Source organism: Lonchura striata, chromosome 6 (genome assembly GCF_050655825.1).
Source record: "Lonchura striata isolate lonStrDom1 chromosome 6, ASM5065582v1, whole genome shotgun sequence".
Classification (NCBI taxonomy): Eukaryota; Metazoa; Chordata; class Aves; order Passeriformes; family Estrildidae; genus Lonchura; species Lonchura striata.
In genome coordinates this window covers 2,717,691-2,731,846 of record NC_140708.1, presented here as the reverse complement: position 1 = coordinate 2,731,846, position 14,156 = coordinate 2,717,691, and the positions used below count along the sequence as shown (strand labels likewise).

The 14,156-nt window shown below is 41.4% G+C and overlaps 1 protein-coding gene and 1 long non-coding RNA gene across 8 annotated transcripts in view; one reads left to right on the top strand and one right to left on the bottom strand.

Annotated features, from left to right (window-relative positions):
- Positions 1-8,003, bottom strand: part of LOC146766994 (uncharacterized) — a 42,646-nt gene extending 34,643 nt beyond the window's left edge. The window contains exon 1 of one of the 2 annotated variants that reach the window (XR_014956385.1): positions 4,849-8,003. This is a non-coding gene — a long non-coding RNA (uncharacterized LOC146766994). The remainder of the gene's footprint in view (positions 1-4,848) is intronic. The other variant, XR_014956386.1, reaches the window with a different exon arrangement.
- STOX1 (storkhead box 1) overlaps positions 1-14,156 on the top strand; it is a 21,210-nt gene extending 7,054 nt beyond the window's left edge. For 3 of the 6 annotated variants that reach the window (XM_085583834.1, XM_085583832.1, XM_085583835.1), the window contains exons 2-4: positions 8,961-9,113; positions 10,611-12,879; positions 13,908-14,156. In XM_085583834.1, the coding sequence (XP_085439960.1) occupies positions 8,981-9,113; positions 10,611-12,879; positions 13,908-13,947 (2,442 nt within the window). In that variant the 5' untranslated portion in view covers positions 8,961-8,980 and the 3' untranslated portion in view covers positions 13,948-14,156. Of the gene's footprint in view, positions 1-7,670; positions 8,199-8,960; positions 9,114-10,610; positions 12,880-13,907 lie in introns of those variants that run through there. The other 3 variants (XM_085583830.1, XM_085583831.1, XM_085583833.1) reach the window with 3 other exon arrangements.

The window sequence follows — 14,156 nt, the reverse complement described above, 5'->3', positions numbered from 1 at the left end:
CTGTCGAGTAGAAGAGAAAATATCAAAATGAAACATTTTTCCTTAGCCTTTAGGGGCTGAATTTGCTGTCGGTTCAGCGTCTCTGTCACAGAATTACAAATTATTCACAAGGAAAACTAAGAAAGCCCTGTCTTTTCCAGTTAGGCTGAAGCTGGGATGGGGATGCAGACTGTGACTGTGGACAGGTAATGTGCTGGTAACTTTTTCCAGTGAGGGGTCTGCTGCAGGCTAGAAATTTATATCTCTTAGGAAATAGCCTATTGAAGAGTGACATTGAAAGGACAGTACACTTTTCTGTGAAGTGTCAAGTTTTGTGTGTTTTTGCTGGGGGTATTGAAAGAACTGGAATGAGATAAGACAAGGAATTGGTTTGTGCATTTGTAGAGTAATCTGATAGGTCGAGCTCCTCACTTTTCCCTGTGTGACTCTCCCACAGAACATAAGAGAAGCACTCAGAGAAGCAGCTAAAAAATGGGCAGATAGTCCCTGAAGCAGCTTTGATACTCAAACAGAATCCCCATGATAGGAGAGGGATGGAAATGAATCTCCTGAAAATGTTCAGCAACAGCTTAAGGAGCAAAATTTCTGGAGTACTTATGGCCTGCAATAACCTTCCAAAGAGCTGGCACAGCTTTGGGGAACTGTATTAGTTCCTGGGTGATGACTGCCAGGTATAACTTATTTGGTGAGCTCAGCAGGCACTGGCTGCCTGGCTGTGGAGATCCTCATGCATGCTTCTACCAGTTTTTGGGAACAGTTTTGAAGTGTCACACTGGTACTGGTACACCTGGGTATTTGAGCATTTCCTGCTCATTAACAATTCTCAGCGTTGCTTAAAATGAGAGACAAATTCTTGTCCCCAAGCTAGCTGGCAAGCTTTTAGGACAGATTTGTTTTCATTTGAGTAATTTAAATTTGTTCACAGCAATGAATGTCAGTATCAGCACAGTTCTGCTGCAGGTTTATTGAAGCCACAGATGAAACTATGGCCTCGTGAGTAGCTGATTTTGTCTGGCCTCCAAAAGGTCACCACTCTGCAGTGGATATTGTTTGTCAGGCACTGCAACTGCACACAGGAACACACAACCCTCATGAGGATGGCAGCTCAGTGAGAGGCTGCGGATGTGCCTCATGGGATTCCTTTCTTTTGGAGTCCCTTTTTCCAGTGTCTTTCATCATGCTTCATAAACAGGGAAGTAGGTTTGCAAGTCAAAGGAGAATAATTTTGTACTTCAATGGTGCTGCCTTCTGTGAAATGTAACTCACAGCATGTGGTCGTGCTTTGCATTGAACTGGTTAGGATTATTTAGAATTCTGGGTCTTTTTGTTTTTATCAGGCCTGAAAGGAGTGGATGACCTAAAGTGGTCTTTTATTTTGCACTGCTGTGGATATGTTGCCAAACAGGATTAACAGTTTGAGTTTCTTACAGTTTTGCTGTCTAACACTACTTTAAATGTTATTTTTAGTAAGGCACATGATTCAGAACTTATTGCATATTCTGTTGTAATTGGGTTTTACCTGTTTTCACAATTGTTCCAGTGGTGATTCTGCTGATATATTTTAAGGAGGAAAACATCTGTGCTCTTTGAAGGAGCTTTTTATCTACCTTGCTATTATTTGCTTTTGATCTAATTCTATCTGTGTAACAATTGTGTAAAACTTACATTATTTCATAATGTTCAGTACCTAATTTTAGCTGGCATTTAGGCCTTACCACTGACTTCAGATAATACTCTTGCACATTTAATGCATTTCCATATAAAATTCTTACTAAGGTGTTAATCCTGTGTTACAAAAGCCCTTTCTCAGTAGAACATCCTAAATGCTATAGTCAAACTACTGATTGAACTCACAGCAGCAAGGTAGCAGGGCCTGGGATGTTCTTCAGAATCCTGATGAGTTTACCAGATCTGCTCAGATTGAATTACTGAAAAGGTGTAATTTGTAAAAGCACTGGTGCATGTGATTTTTTTTCACGCTACTACCCCAGCAGTAGTCTCTAATTATACTGTTTAGTAAGTGTCACTGAACAGAAGTGTATATTTTCTTTTTATAATAAGCTCCATTCAATTTAATTTACTCTGATTTTTTTTTTATAATCTCTAAGCAGATTAGTTGGAAAGAACTTGATATGTATTGTGTATTTCTCTGTGATAAAGACTTTCAGTAGCAAAAGCTATTTCTTCTGTCTTTTGGGTGAGAAAAAAATATCAAGAAAATAGGCTGAGCTGTGCTATATCCTCAGTCTTTTGAAATCTTGCACCTTGAATCATGAAAGGTAGGTCTTAACTGCTATAATGCTCTTTTAGAACGAGGGTAACTTGAACAGGCCTAAATTTTTCTGTCTCAGTCAGAAAAGACAATAGTTTGTGTTAATATAATGAAATTAATGAAATAAATTGCATTAGTTTGTAGTGCTTCTGCTGTGGTCTTTGATATGGTTCCAGAATCAGAGACTTCATTCAAGGCAACTTTTAGCTTTTTCTATACTGCCATCTTGCTTTAGCACAGGTCTGCTCTGTTGCTGTGCAGAGCACCAGCCCGCACACCTGGAGTTCAGCCATGCAAATAAAGTTATGGACACAGGAGTATTGATCTGAGAGGTGAGGAGAGAACCAATGGCTTTCCCACATGGCTGCTGCTGGGCACGGTCTCATTGCCAGTGTCAGGACAGTGCAGCCTTGTTTCTCCAAGTCAGGGTTACCCCAGAAAACCTCCCAGCCCCTGCCTCCAGGGCAGTGTTCCAGGCGTGCCCGTCTTGGTGTCCCTCTGCTGAATTTGCCCCATTCCTTAGCTGCTTCATAGACTGTGTAATTTATCTTTCCCTCTGAAATTGTTCAACATTTTCAACATCCCACAGAGACATGCACATCACTATAATCTCCTTTGGAGGCTTCTCCTTGGTCTGTGGGATTCAACAACCCAGTATATTCACCATAAGTGTTCTGCTAAACTGGCTTTTGGAGAAACACTATTTATTGAGTCTTCTGTAATACAGAGGAGTTGCTTGGTTGCACTGTTGGTCTTCTGTGACACCATTTTGGCTGAAATTTGGATGAACTGAAACAGGGAAAGGGTGTTTTTGTAGCACTAAAGTCATGGAGACAGTTTTGGGAACTGCAGGCTAAAGTCCTTGAGTTCAGACGAGTACTGTTTAATCTGCAGTCTCCAAACAATTCCTCTGAGAACTCTTGTGCTGGTAAAGATGCTGCTTCCCATTTCTAAAGTGGTTTGTTTTGTTTTGTTTTTCCCTGCAGACCATAAATTCCAGCCTAATGAAAGGCTGCAGAAAGTTACTTTCTAGCAAAGGGGACATCCTTAAAGTTGGATATCCATTTAGGGAGAGTGGAAGGAAAAGTGGCTGTGCACATCCATAAGGTTCCCAGGCAGGTGTGAAGTCTTCTCAGCTAAATGAAAAACCTCCCTGCTGTGGGATTTCTCTTAAAACAAGATCTGAGGCCTGCTTGGTTCCACTGCGCTGTGTGCTGGTGGCTCCAGTCCTCATCCAAGCAAGGGGCCTGGGTCCAAGGAAAGCTACCTCTGCACCACTCTGCTCTCTGCTCTGCTGCATGGGGTGTGGCTGGGGCAGGTGTTGCCTGGGAGTGAGCTGTCCTCAGCTCTGTCCCCCTGATCTGGGATTTGCTGGAAAACCTCTGCAGGGAGCTGTGCTCTCCTCTGAACAGCTCCGTGGGTGCTGCTCCTCTGGAAGTCTAGAGCATGACTTCTCTGGGCTGGGGTATGTGTGAGCTGAAGTCAGGGAATGTGCAAAGTGAATTTTGGTTCATTCTGGGGAGGGGAAACACGACCATAGGTGTATCTTACTGCCAAGCATTACACTGCATACTTTTCATGTCTGCCTTTTATGTGACAGCACACTTCCAGGCAAAGGAGGCAGCAGGAATATTGCAGCAGTTGGAGCTGACCTTTAGCTGTGCAGGCACAGGAATGCACAACTTAATCCTAATGCTTTTATAGTCAATCTTCACTCTAAGGTAAGTACCTAGCCAACCCCCATTACTGCTTGCTGCTTAGAACAAAGCTTTGGACATTAAAGAGCTATTTGAATTTCTGAGACTTATTGCAGAAGAGAGGGCACAGCTGGAAGTAAGAAAAAGGCAGAGCAGTTTTAGTGGGAAAATGCCAGGGTTGTGAAGGGGATTTTTTGGATGAGGCCAAGGGGAAAAGCTGTGCTTGTGTCAAATTACTGTAGCAGTGGATGGCAGCACCTCTGGACAGTTCAAGGAGTTAGAGACAATGCCAGTGGCTTGTTTATTCCTGTTCTGTTGTTTGACTCCATGGTGGTTGTTCTGCAACTTGCTTTGGCCTGTTTAGTTTTGTGTTATTTTTTATCTCCTTGCAATGAATGTTTTGAATCAATCTGTCTTTTACCACCAAGCCTGACACTAAATGCTGAAATGGTTAAAGATGACCTTGCTTGCTATCAGCTGTGCTCTGTGTGTTCAATGCATAAGTGATTTGGCTTAAAAGCCATCAGCACACTACATTATATGAAAAACAATTATCTGCAGTGCTGTTGCTCATAGTTAAATTTTTCTGCCAGTTTTGCAGTGAATGCTTCAAAGTTGGATGTGCTTATGCTTGTTGGCTTTTGTGCCAGCTGTGGGTGAAACACAGATCTCTGGACACCTTGGGCTGTGCTCTCTTGAACAGTGCATTTGGAGCTGCATTCTTGCCAATGTGTTCAGGCAGTACCTCTGGAGCTTGAGACCTGCTCCCAAGATGCTCTTGGAGCATCCAACTGGACATGTCAGTGGTCTTGCTAAGAGCTGAAGGGGTTTTCCTCTCTTTGAAGGTCAGAGATACACATTTCAATGGCAAAAGCTTACCCACTGTGCTCAGTTTAAGGACAACTGTACCACACTGTATGTGTTGGTGTCTGCTGTGTGACTTGTTCCCGTCCGGGCACTTGGGCACAGGTTGCAGGAGAGAGCTCTTCCTGTTCTTCCTGAATCTTGCTTTTTTCTCACCATATCTGCCTGTGGCGTTTTTTTATAGCTGGTGAAAGAAATTATGGCTGTAGGTTTCCATTAGCACTAAGTTTAGAGTAAGGATTTCATTATGGCTCTTGGGTAGGACCCTCAGAAAGCACTTAGAAGTTGTATTTCCAAAAATTTGTAACACTTGCATTTGGAAATAGGCTTTCATGTGCTGTTGGGAAGGCAGAAAAAGTGGCTGGCTTTTCTTAAGTTGCATGGCATCATCCTTTGAAAGTTTTAAGGAATAAAAAGTTAACAAGAACATTGTATGGATAAGTCAATCATAGAAAGTTTGGGACTGTAAAAACCAGAAATTGTGACCAAATTGAGGACACTCTGCCCAAATGTCCTGATTTGGGAGTGTCTGTCCTGGCAGAAATCAGTAAGTACAGAAATCTGACATTTTCATGTGTTTGTAGCTTCTTTGATATCAACTGAAGAAGTGTTGGTGACCTTAAACTGACACTTAATTGTTTCTCTGAGGGTTGTACAAAATAATCAAAGAACAGATATTGTTTCCATTTCCTGAGAGCTTTTGTTTGTTTCAGTAATAGATTAGACACATTACAAGATTTGACAAATTTCATTTAATTGAACTATTTACTCTTTGCTTCAGTAAGAGGATGTTTCTGAAAACAGGACCTAGTACAGCACTAGTACAGAGTACTTGTGCCAAAATAGTTTCTCTGTTACATACTTAAAATTGAAAACGTTATTCTTAACTGGCTTTATAATTTACAAAGAATTTTTATTCTTTAATAAGAACACATCTTATAAAATCATTAATGTTCAAGAAGAGTTTTGCTGGAGTTCCCAACTTTCTATGATGTTCTTATTAACATTTTATTCCTTAAAATTATTTAACTATAACATGTGATTTTTGCTATAAAATGTGATCATGATGCACTCTAGTCTATAGAAAAGCAGAAGCCTCGCATTTGGTGGCAGTACTGCTCTTGCTTATGATTGTCCTGGTACAATTCTGCAAAAAGTGAATTACATCAAACAAGCCAAGGCTCTCATGCAGAGAGGCACAGGATCTGTGGCATCTTTTGTATAATCCATTCCATGATAGATTCTCCCAACAAAACAGAAATGTCAGTCTTCGATTTCCACATGCTGTGTCTTCTCTGCCCAACAGACTCTTGGGGTTTTTTTCTGGAATGGATTTACTCCTAGTCCTTTATTGTTCTGTAAACAGTTTACCTAACTTTTAAGAAGCAAATTGAGTGCTGTTGTAACAAATGCCTCTCTGTTCACTTCCCCAGAATTAGCCTGGGTTTCACCCACATAAATGTATCTTGTGTGTAATTTTTCTGAAGAGCCCAAAGATGCAAAAAACTCTGCAACTGTTAAACTCAGGGAAAAATTATAATGCTCACATTACAGAGATGGAACAAAAATCACTTTGTGCTAGTCAAGAATACCCAGAGACTTTTCTGTGCACTGAGTTCTGTTACCCAGTTCTGTAGCTCATATTACAGATGGCTTCCCACCCTGCAATCATCAAGTGCTCCAAAAAGGGTATTCTTGGGTTTTAGGTGTCCAGGTAATGAGCAGAGTTTGAGCAGACCCGTAAAGCAAACTGAAGGATAAGAATACCTGAGCTCTGGCCAGCTGCCGAGATTGGCTTTAGTCCCTGTGGTGCTGCAGAACCCGCAGGGTGCGGAGGGAAGGAGGCTGTATTTAGACTAGCAAGGGAGAAGCTGGGCTCCTCCTCCCTGCACGAAGGTGTAAGCAAGGCCCTATGAAGACAGCAGGAAGGCGATTGTCATCAGATTCATGCAGAGTAGGGAAGGGGGCAGGGCATTCTGCAGGGGGGTTTTGAGCTGTAAAAGGACAGATACTAAGGAGTTTTAATCAGAATGGTGTTCTGGCGATTTTGCATCAGGCCTATGAGACACAGCTTGCACAAACTGATAAATCTTCTCCATATGCAAATCTAAGGGATGCAGCTTTTAAGTATTTCCAATGAACTTGGGAGACTATCTGAAGCACAACAACAGTTATTTAGCTTTGCAAAGTAAATCTACAATGTTTTTCATAAGAACTTGATAGACACTTGTAGGGTGCTGCCTGGGCCTTGTCAATGTTACCAATGATCTAATTCTTGCTTTCACAAATTCAGATTTTATTTCAAAGTCAGGAGAGAATTATATCTAATATTTATGTTGTTAGCACGTGTGCATTATTGACTCTGCAACATTTTAGACTTGTGTTCAAATGTGATTTTAGATTTTTTAAAATTCCCTCAGTATCAAGCTAGCTTTTGATTAATGCTTTAATGGAGGCATTAGATTTAATGTTGCAGAACAAATACAGACAACAACAGCAAGATAATAACTATAAAGATAATGAACAAATTTTAATTACACTTGGTATTTTACTCCTTAGCAGTCTGGTGCACTGCAGGAACAAATGGTCAAATTGGCAGCAGCATGGTGGGCCCACAGCAGACTTCAGACAGCAAACTATTCACAAGAGTCATTACTGAATGCTGATGGCCTTTCCCATAGAAAAAGAAAGCTTGCAATGGTTTCTGCACCTGCAAGTTTCCTAGCAACACCACTGAGGAAACTGTGTGCCAGTATTTTCTTTTCAGAGTTCTTTTTGTTGAATATAGCAGCAGTTGTAAAACAAAGGTCAAGAGCAACTTAAGCTCTTCAAAGCAATGTTGTGTATTACATTTACTCAGAGAAGTGTTTGTGTTGTAGTTCTTTGCCTAGGGGATAAATATTGGGTTACAGTGTCATCCAATAGACAACAGTGGTTTAGTTAAACGTGAATGTAGCTTAATCTAAAATGTCACTTTTTACTTATGGGAAAATTCCTGTCAGTGTTTAACAGTGGGTTATCCTTGTGAGGGAACCAGGAGTCCCTGCTGCTTTCTGCCTGCCTGGCAGCTGGGCACAGCCAGGGGCTTTCTGAGCAGCACAGAACATCACCTGGTTGTGGGAACAGACCACTGGTCTGACTAAAAAAAGAAGAAAGGGGGGTTTTTGGTTTTTTGTTTTGTCTGAGAAGGTGTGTGCCGTCACTGCCTCACTGTGTGCACGGACCTCAGGTGAGTCCCTGCTTCGTGCTTTGTCATCAACAGCTTCAGGGAAAAGACTGTTTCAGCTACAGCACTCACAGGTACCGTGTCAGAAGTACTCGCTGGGCTTGTCCTCACTGGCTTTGCCACCTTGGGAAGGGAAGAGGTCAGTTTGTCTGTGTTTTATGGATGGGGGAGTTGAGGTGAAGGACTATGACCCTATTTAGCCCTCTGGGCTGGGGTCACAGAGTTACAGGGGAAGATGGGCCACATTTGTGGCCCCTCTAAACTTCTGCTTCTGTCATGCAGAACAAAACCAATGTTTTTGTCTCTTACCAGGACAGATAGTGAGGTAGCCTAAAAAATGCATACAGTTGTAGTAAAAGTTTTTGCTCTCTCCCCAGTATACTAAATAATCTCTAGGTCTAGAACCCAGTCTAAAAGTGGCATTTTACCATTTCTGCTCAATTTTATGTGCTTTACAAGGGACAAAGCCTATTGCTTGCATTTTACTCCCTTGTGTTCTGACTTGGTGAAGACATTTTGTACTTAGATTGTTGGATGTTGACCCCATTAGCTACTTGAAAAAATACAGGTTCTGCATGGTTTAACGTGTAAGCAGTCTTCTAAAAAATCAGCAGTCATCAGAAATGATTCTCTCTCTCAGCTCCCTGTTTATTAGTCTAAATTATGGCTTTGCCTGTAATTTTATACCAAACAAACCAATGTGCTTAAGGCAATCTTCTGTTTCCTTCATTACCAAGGCTCTTGACAAGTGCTAGCACCACCTCCCTCCTCTCAGAAATATTTCTGAGTAATTTGCCAAAGAAAATCAGCTGAGGATAAGGGAAATTTTCAGTGGAAATCTTTCAAAGCTAATAGTAAAAATGAAACACTATTCCATTGAAATAATTTTCTTTTCTTTTAGGTGATGTGACCCCTGCTGTCATGAATCCTCTCTTGCAGCCATGCTCTGGTCCTTTGGCAGAAGGAATATACTGGACCATATCAGACATGAATGCAGATCATGTGATGTTCACTCAGGAAACTTTATTGGAGCAGTTAGTGAAAAATTATCCAGGTAACTTGTTAATTTCTCCCTCCTTTAAAAAGTGGCTGTATCATCAAGCTTGAGTTTCTGATTTTGGGCAAGGGATCAGGGAATGTTTACAGGCAAAGCTGGCAAGGTTAAGTACAGTAAACAGGCAGCTGGTACATGAATGTGCATACTTCTCATCCATCTTTGAGTATTGCTACATTGGCTTGAATGCAATCTTTCCACAGATTTTAATAAATCTTTGAGAGTGAGAGGGAACTGACTGTAGTTGAGAGCATGCTCTTTCTAGAGGGTGGGAAAGCACAGAAGTGGTATTTAGGTGCTAGACATGGAATAGCATAAAACAGACTGTTCGATCACAGGGACTTGTTAAGTCCTCCTTTAAGAGACAGGAACACAGCTGACTTTGACTGCAAAGGGATTGGGTAGGAGTCTACATCTGGTGTTTGCTATCAAAAACTATAACCAGCCTCAAATTCAGGTTTGTTGGTTATATTCTAGCCCTTTCTTTCCTGAAAGGAAATTACTTATACTAAGTGATCTTTAGTTCTTCACTTCTAGCCCAATTGGCTGGAGCATGGTACAAATAATGCCAATGTTGTGCATTTAATTCCCATATGGACCACTCACTTAAGAGTTGGATTTGATGATCCTTGTGGTCCCTTCCAACTCAGAATATTCTGTGATTCTAATGGGGTGGCAGCCACTTACCTTAAGTGTTTTCTATAAGTCTGAAAAATATCCCATTTCCCTTAGATCTGCAGTATCAAAGTGTTACTGTGTTTGAGACTTTGAACAAGCTCCTTCTGGCCCTCTCAGTAGGCTGCTTTGTTTGATACTGAGCTGCTTCTTTTGAATCCTCTTAATCTTACAGCTCTGCCAATGCTACAGGCTGACCTGGTAGGCTTTTTAACCAGTGGGAAAAAATTAATGCAACTCCACAAACTGGCACAGAACTGTGCCAGGAATGTGTCGTGGTCAATAAGTGCACTGTGATAACCACAAGGCAGAATTTGTAGGTCAGCCATAAGTAGCATTCTCAAACTTTGTAGGGTCTTGAAGGTATTTCTTGCTGGAAGGTCTTAATTGTGGGCAGGAGGTCAGCTGTGACTAGACTAAGGACTCTGAGACTGACACCTGATTGAAAACTGTAGCTGAGACCAGCCTCAGTGAGGCAATAAATTTACATCTGACCAAACTACACCAGAAACTTCAGAGAGTGATGAAAGCCCCTCTTAAGTAACATGCCAGGAGGGAAATGCTTTGAACAAGATGTTGTTTGATTTGTACCTGGCAGAAAGTTTCTCTCCTGAGTATCATATCCTGACAGATATAAAGATGATATCCTTGCTCCTTCACAGTGGTGCTGCAGTGGCAACACAGCTGGCCTTTACCTAAATGCTCTGGGTATTTAATTTTCAGTTGATTTCAGGGCTGTTGTATGAAAAGAGATCTTTTGGCCAGAACCCATTTGATTTGAAAACTTATTTCTGATTTGAAATATCCGTCTCTTTGTTCTAGGCATTGCAGTGCCCTCCCACAAAGTATTACATAATATCCTTGGCATTCTAATTATGGAAAGAAAGATTTATCATACGGGAGGAGGATATTTCACTGTCACTCCCAACACTTACTTTATCACAAATGATGCCATGGAAGACAACAGAAGGATCCTGTTGGAGGACAGCTGTTGCTGTTCATCACCTTCCATCACTCACCCGGTAAACATTAAGCCCTGTGCGGACCAAGTGAAAGAAAACATTCCTACAGGACCCCGTTACAGATCCTGCCATTGCTTCCCTGACCAAAATACTCTCTGTGAACAAAGGCATCGGCACGTGATGAGCCATGAATCTAATGGAGAGGGAAAGAGAGGCTGCAGTGACTTGAAGCCTTCAATTCGAACTCAAGGCATCCCCGCATCTGCTGAGAACCATTCCTGGGACACCATCAAATCCCTGGCATCTGTGAAAGCACAACTGAAAAGCAAAATGTTTGGCCTTGGCCTTTTCTGGAGAAGTGGTTCCAAAAAAGAAAAACACAAGAAAGAGTACTCCACTTTTTCAGGCCAGTTTCCTCCCCAGGAGTGGCCAGTCAGGGATGAAGATGACTTAGACAATATTCCACGTGATATTGAACATGAAATCATCAAGCGTATTAACCCTACTCTTACAGTTGATAATTTGATTAAACACACAATATTAATGCAGAAGTTTGAGGAGCAGAAAAAATGTATCAGTAAAGAGAAAAAATGCATCAGTAATGGTAGCTCGGCTGAAGCGCCAACCGTCAGCCAAAACCGTCTTTCAAAGAATTGTATTCAAAAGGCACCAAGTAAAACAGCAAAACACACCAGGAAAACCAAATCAAAGATGGAAAAGCAGATTAACAGGAGCAGCAGGAAATCTCACATACAGAAACTAACATCCCAAAATATGAAACTGGAAGGAAGTTTTTCACTGCCCGTCAAAAACCAAGAACTACCTGATGTAGCAGCAGAATCCCACGTGATGTATAAGAAGCAGATTAAGAATCCTTTTCAGGGTCTGCCATGGAGACCTCGCAGCTTTCATGCAAGAGGACACCAAGGTAGTGTTAACAGTCAGCTGAAGTGCCAGACTCAAAAGGGAGGAAGGACTTTCCAAAGGCCAAAGTCCTCAGACTCCTCAGGACCTTTTGGCTGTGAAACTGAAAGGCTGGATGCAGAAAGTGAGGCTGACAAAGCTAAGCAAAACAACCTACTCCATGCTAATAGGTCTGACCTTCAATTAAAGAAAGACAGTTTTAGTGAAAATGGTAGTTATCCACAAGGCAGTAATCTGCAAATAGGTAACAGAAGTAGATACTTCCTGGAGAGTAATATTTCTGAAGAAAATGTCGATAAAAGAACAGTAAAAAAAAAATCCCCTTGCTCCTACATTAAAGATAATGGTGTGTGCAAAGAACATGCAAAATGTCCGTTCTACCAGGAAGATGAGCATTGCAGATGCAAAGCAGACACTGTATGTGAGCTGTTAGATCGAACAGCCAGTGATTTTCAAAATGTCCATCTGTCAAATTACACGGCCAGTGTTAATCTGGCCCCAAAAAATGGTGTGCAATACAGACCAAAGACTGACAAAAAGAGTGAACTTAACTATGACTGTGCCAGCCATCCTGGATCAATGGAGCTGGAAAGGGAAGGGTTTACTGATAACTCCCATCTTCTGCACCGAAAGGGACGTGATGGTGACACCTGTAACTTGTCACATCTGGATGAGAATTCTGAACACCTGCCCCCTGGCCACGCCTTTTCAGACACACGAGACTGGAGTACAGCTGTGTCCCTAAAAGCCTCCAAGGTTAGTACCTGCCCTGCCCAGAACGACACAGCCGTAAATAAATGGGATATAAGACACAAAGGAAGTGCCAGCCTTGCAGAATCAACAGATGGCTCAAAGGAGCATCCAAAACCACACTGCACAGAGGAAAGTTGGCTGTGCAGTCAGGTTCTTCTGAAAGACCACATAAAGCATGAAGGAACTGGCCTCACTGAATGTGAGAAGGGCTCAGCTGTGACGGATTTCTGCCATGCTGACTCTGATGCTGGCACTTTGCAGAACCTCACCCATGAGGTGGGTGAAGGAGCAACACGCTGTGCTTTGGGCTCACAGATCAAAGAAGTGAGAAACCCTCCAGGAAAAAAGGAGCAGCTTGTAAAGAATACATGTCCTGTGATCCCACAACAGAAACACTCGGAAGGGACAGAAAACCACAGCATTACAGGAGACAGCGGAATTGACTCCCCAAGGTAAGAAAACACGTGACACTAAATTAGATGCTTTACCTCCAAAGTGACCAGCAGATTTAGGCAGAAATGTTGCAGTAAATCATAAACCCCTTCCCCAACAACAACATTCTATTTTTTTTTTAGACTTCAGTGTTCCGATCCAGAAACACCCAAACTGTAGAGTTCTGCTAAGTCTTTTAACATGAACATTCTCCCTAAATTGCTGCTGTTTGTATTTTGCATTTGTTTTCATGAGTCAAAAAAACAGCAGAAGTTCTGTCCTGCAGGTTGAGGTGACCAAGGACAGAAATTATAAAAAACATGGTGTTTGATAAATTCAGTGTTAAACACTGTGTTTGATAAGCTCCTGTTTGCAGGCAGGTTCAGCTCACTCAGATCTCCCCATATGATGTTGAATATTGTTATAGTTGTACATAAAGAATAGAGATCCAATAGAAATTTCAAGTAGAAAATGACATTTGACTTGCTCATAACAGACAGAATGTGTACATGACCTGAGCTTTCACCATGTACATTTTGCCTGTAATTACACCTGAAATATCCCTTAATGGAAAATAAATTGGTCTGAAACAAATTTTTACGCAGTTGTACACTGAGACCTCCAAACCTAACTAAATTGGCAAGAATCTATGTTAAAAATCACTTTTTTTTTTTTTTTTACAGCAACACATATTCTTAATATTTTAAATGAGTGGTATTTAACTGTAATTAAACCATTGGAGTCCTCATTAGAGTTGTCCTCTCACCTTGAGAAGCCAGTATATGAAGGGATAAACCACAAACTACTGTTCCTAAGGGAATCCTGCTAATTGTTAATCTTTCCCTTAAGCAGCTCTTGGCTGTGCACCCTTCCAAGCACACTTCCTGTGTATTACTTGGATGTGAAGACTTGAAATCTTTAGCAAAATACATTTCAGAGGGTCATTTTGACTGTTTGTACATATGCCCATCTGGGGCACTAAAAGCTAAGCCAACTCAGTTTATTTTTAGAACGTGAAGTCTGACTTCTAGTAATTATATTATTTTAGGTGGACTGAAAAGAAGATGAAGCTTCCTGCCAAATTCTAGAAGTATAAATAACAATGCGAAAAGGAGGATAAGTGAAAGAACAATTGCAGCAATATTCCTTCATCTAACTCTGGTTGTGAATATTTGAATGAGATTGGTAAACTTTCCCCTTGTAACCATAAGGTAACAATCCTGTAAGTGCAGCCAGTCACATCAGTGAGGCAGTCTCTAAACCAAAGCTGTTAGTTAAAACTTTTGACAGTAGCGTT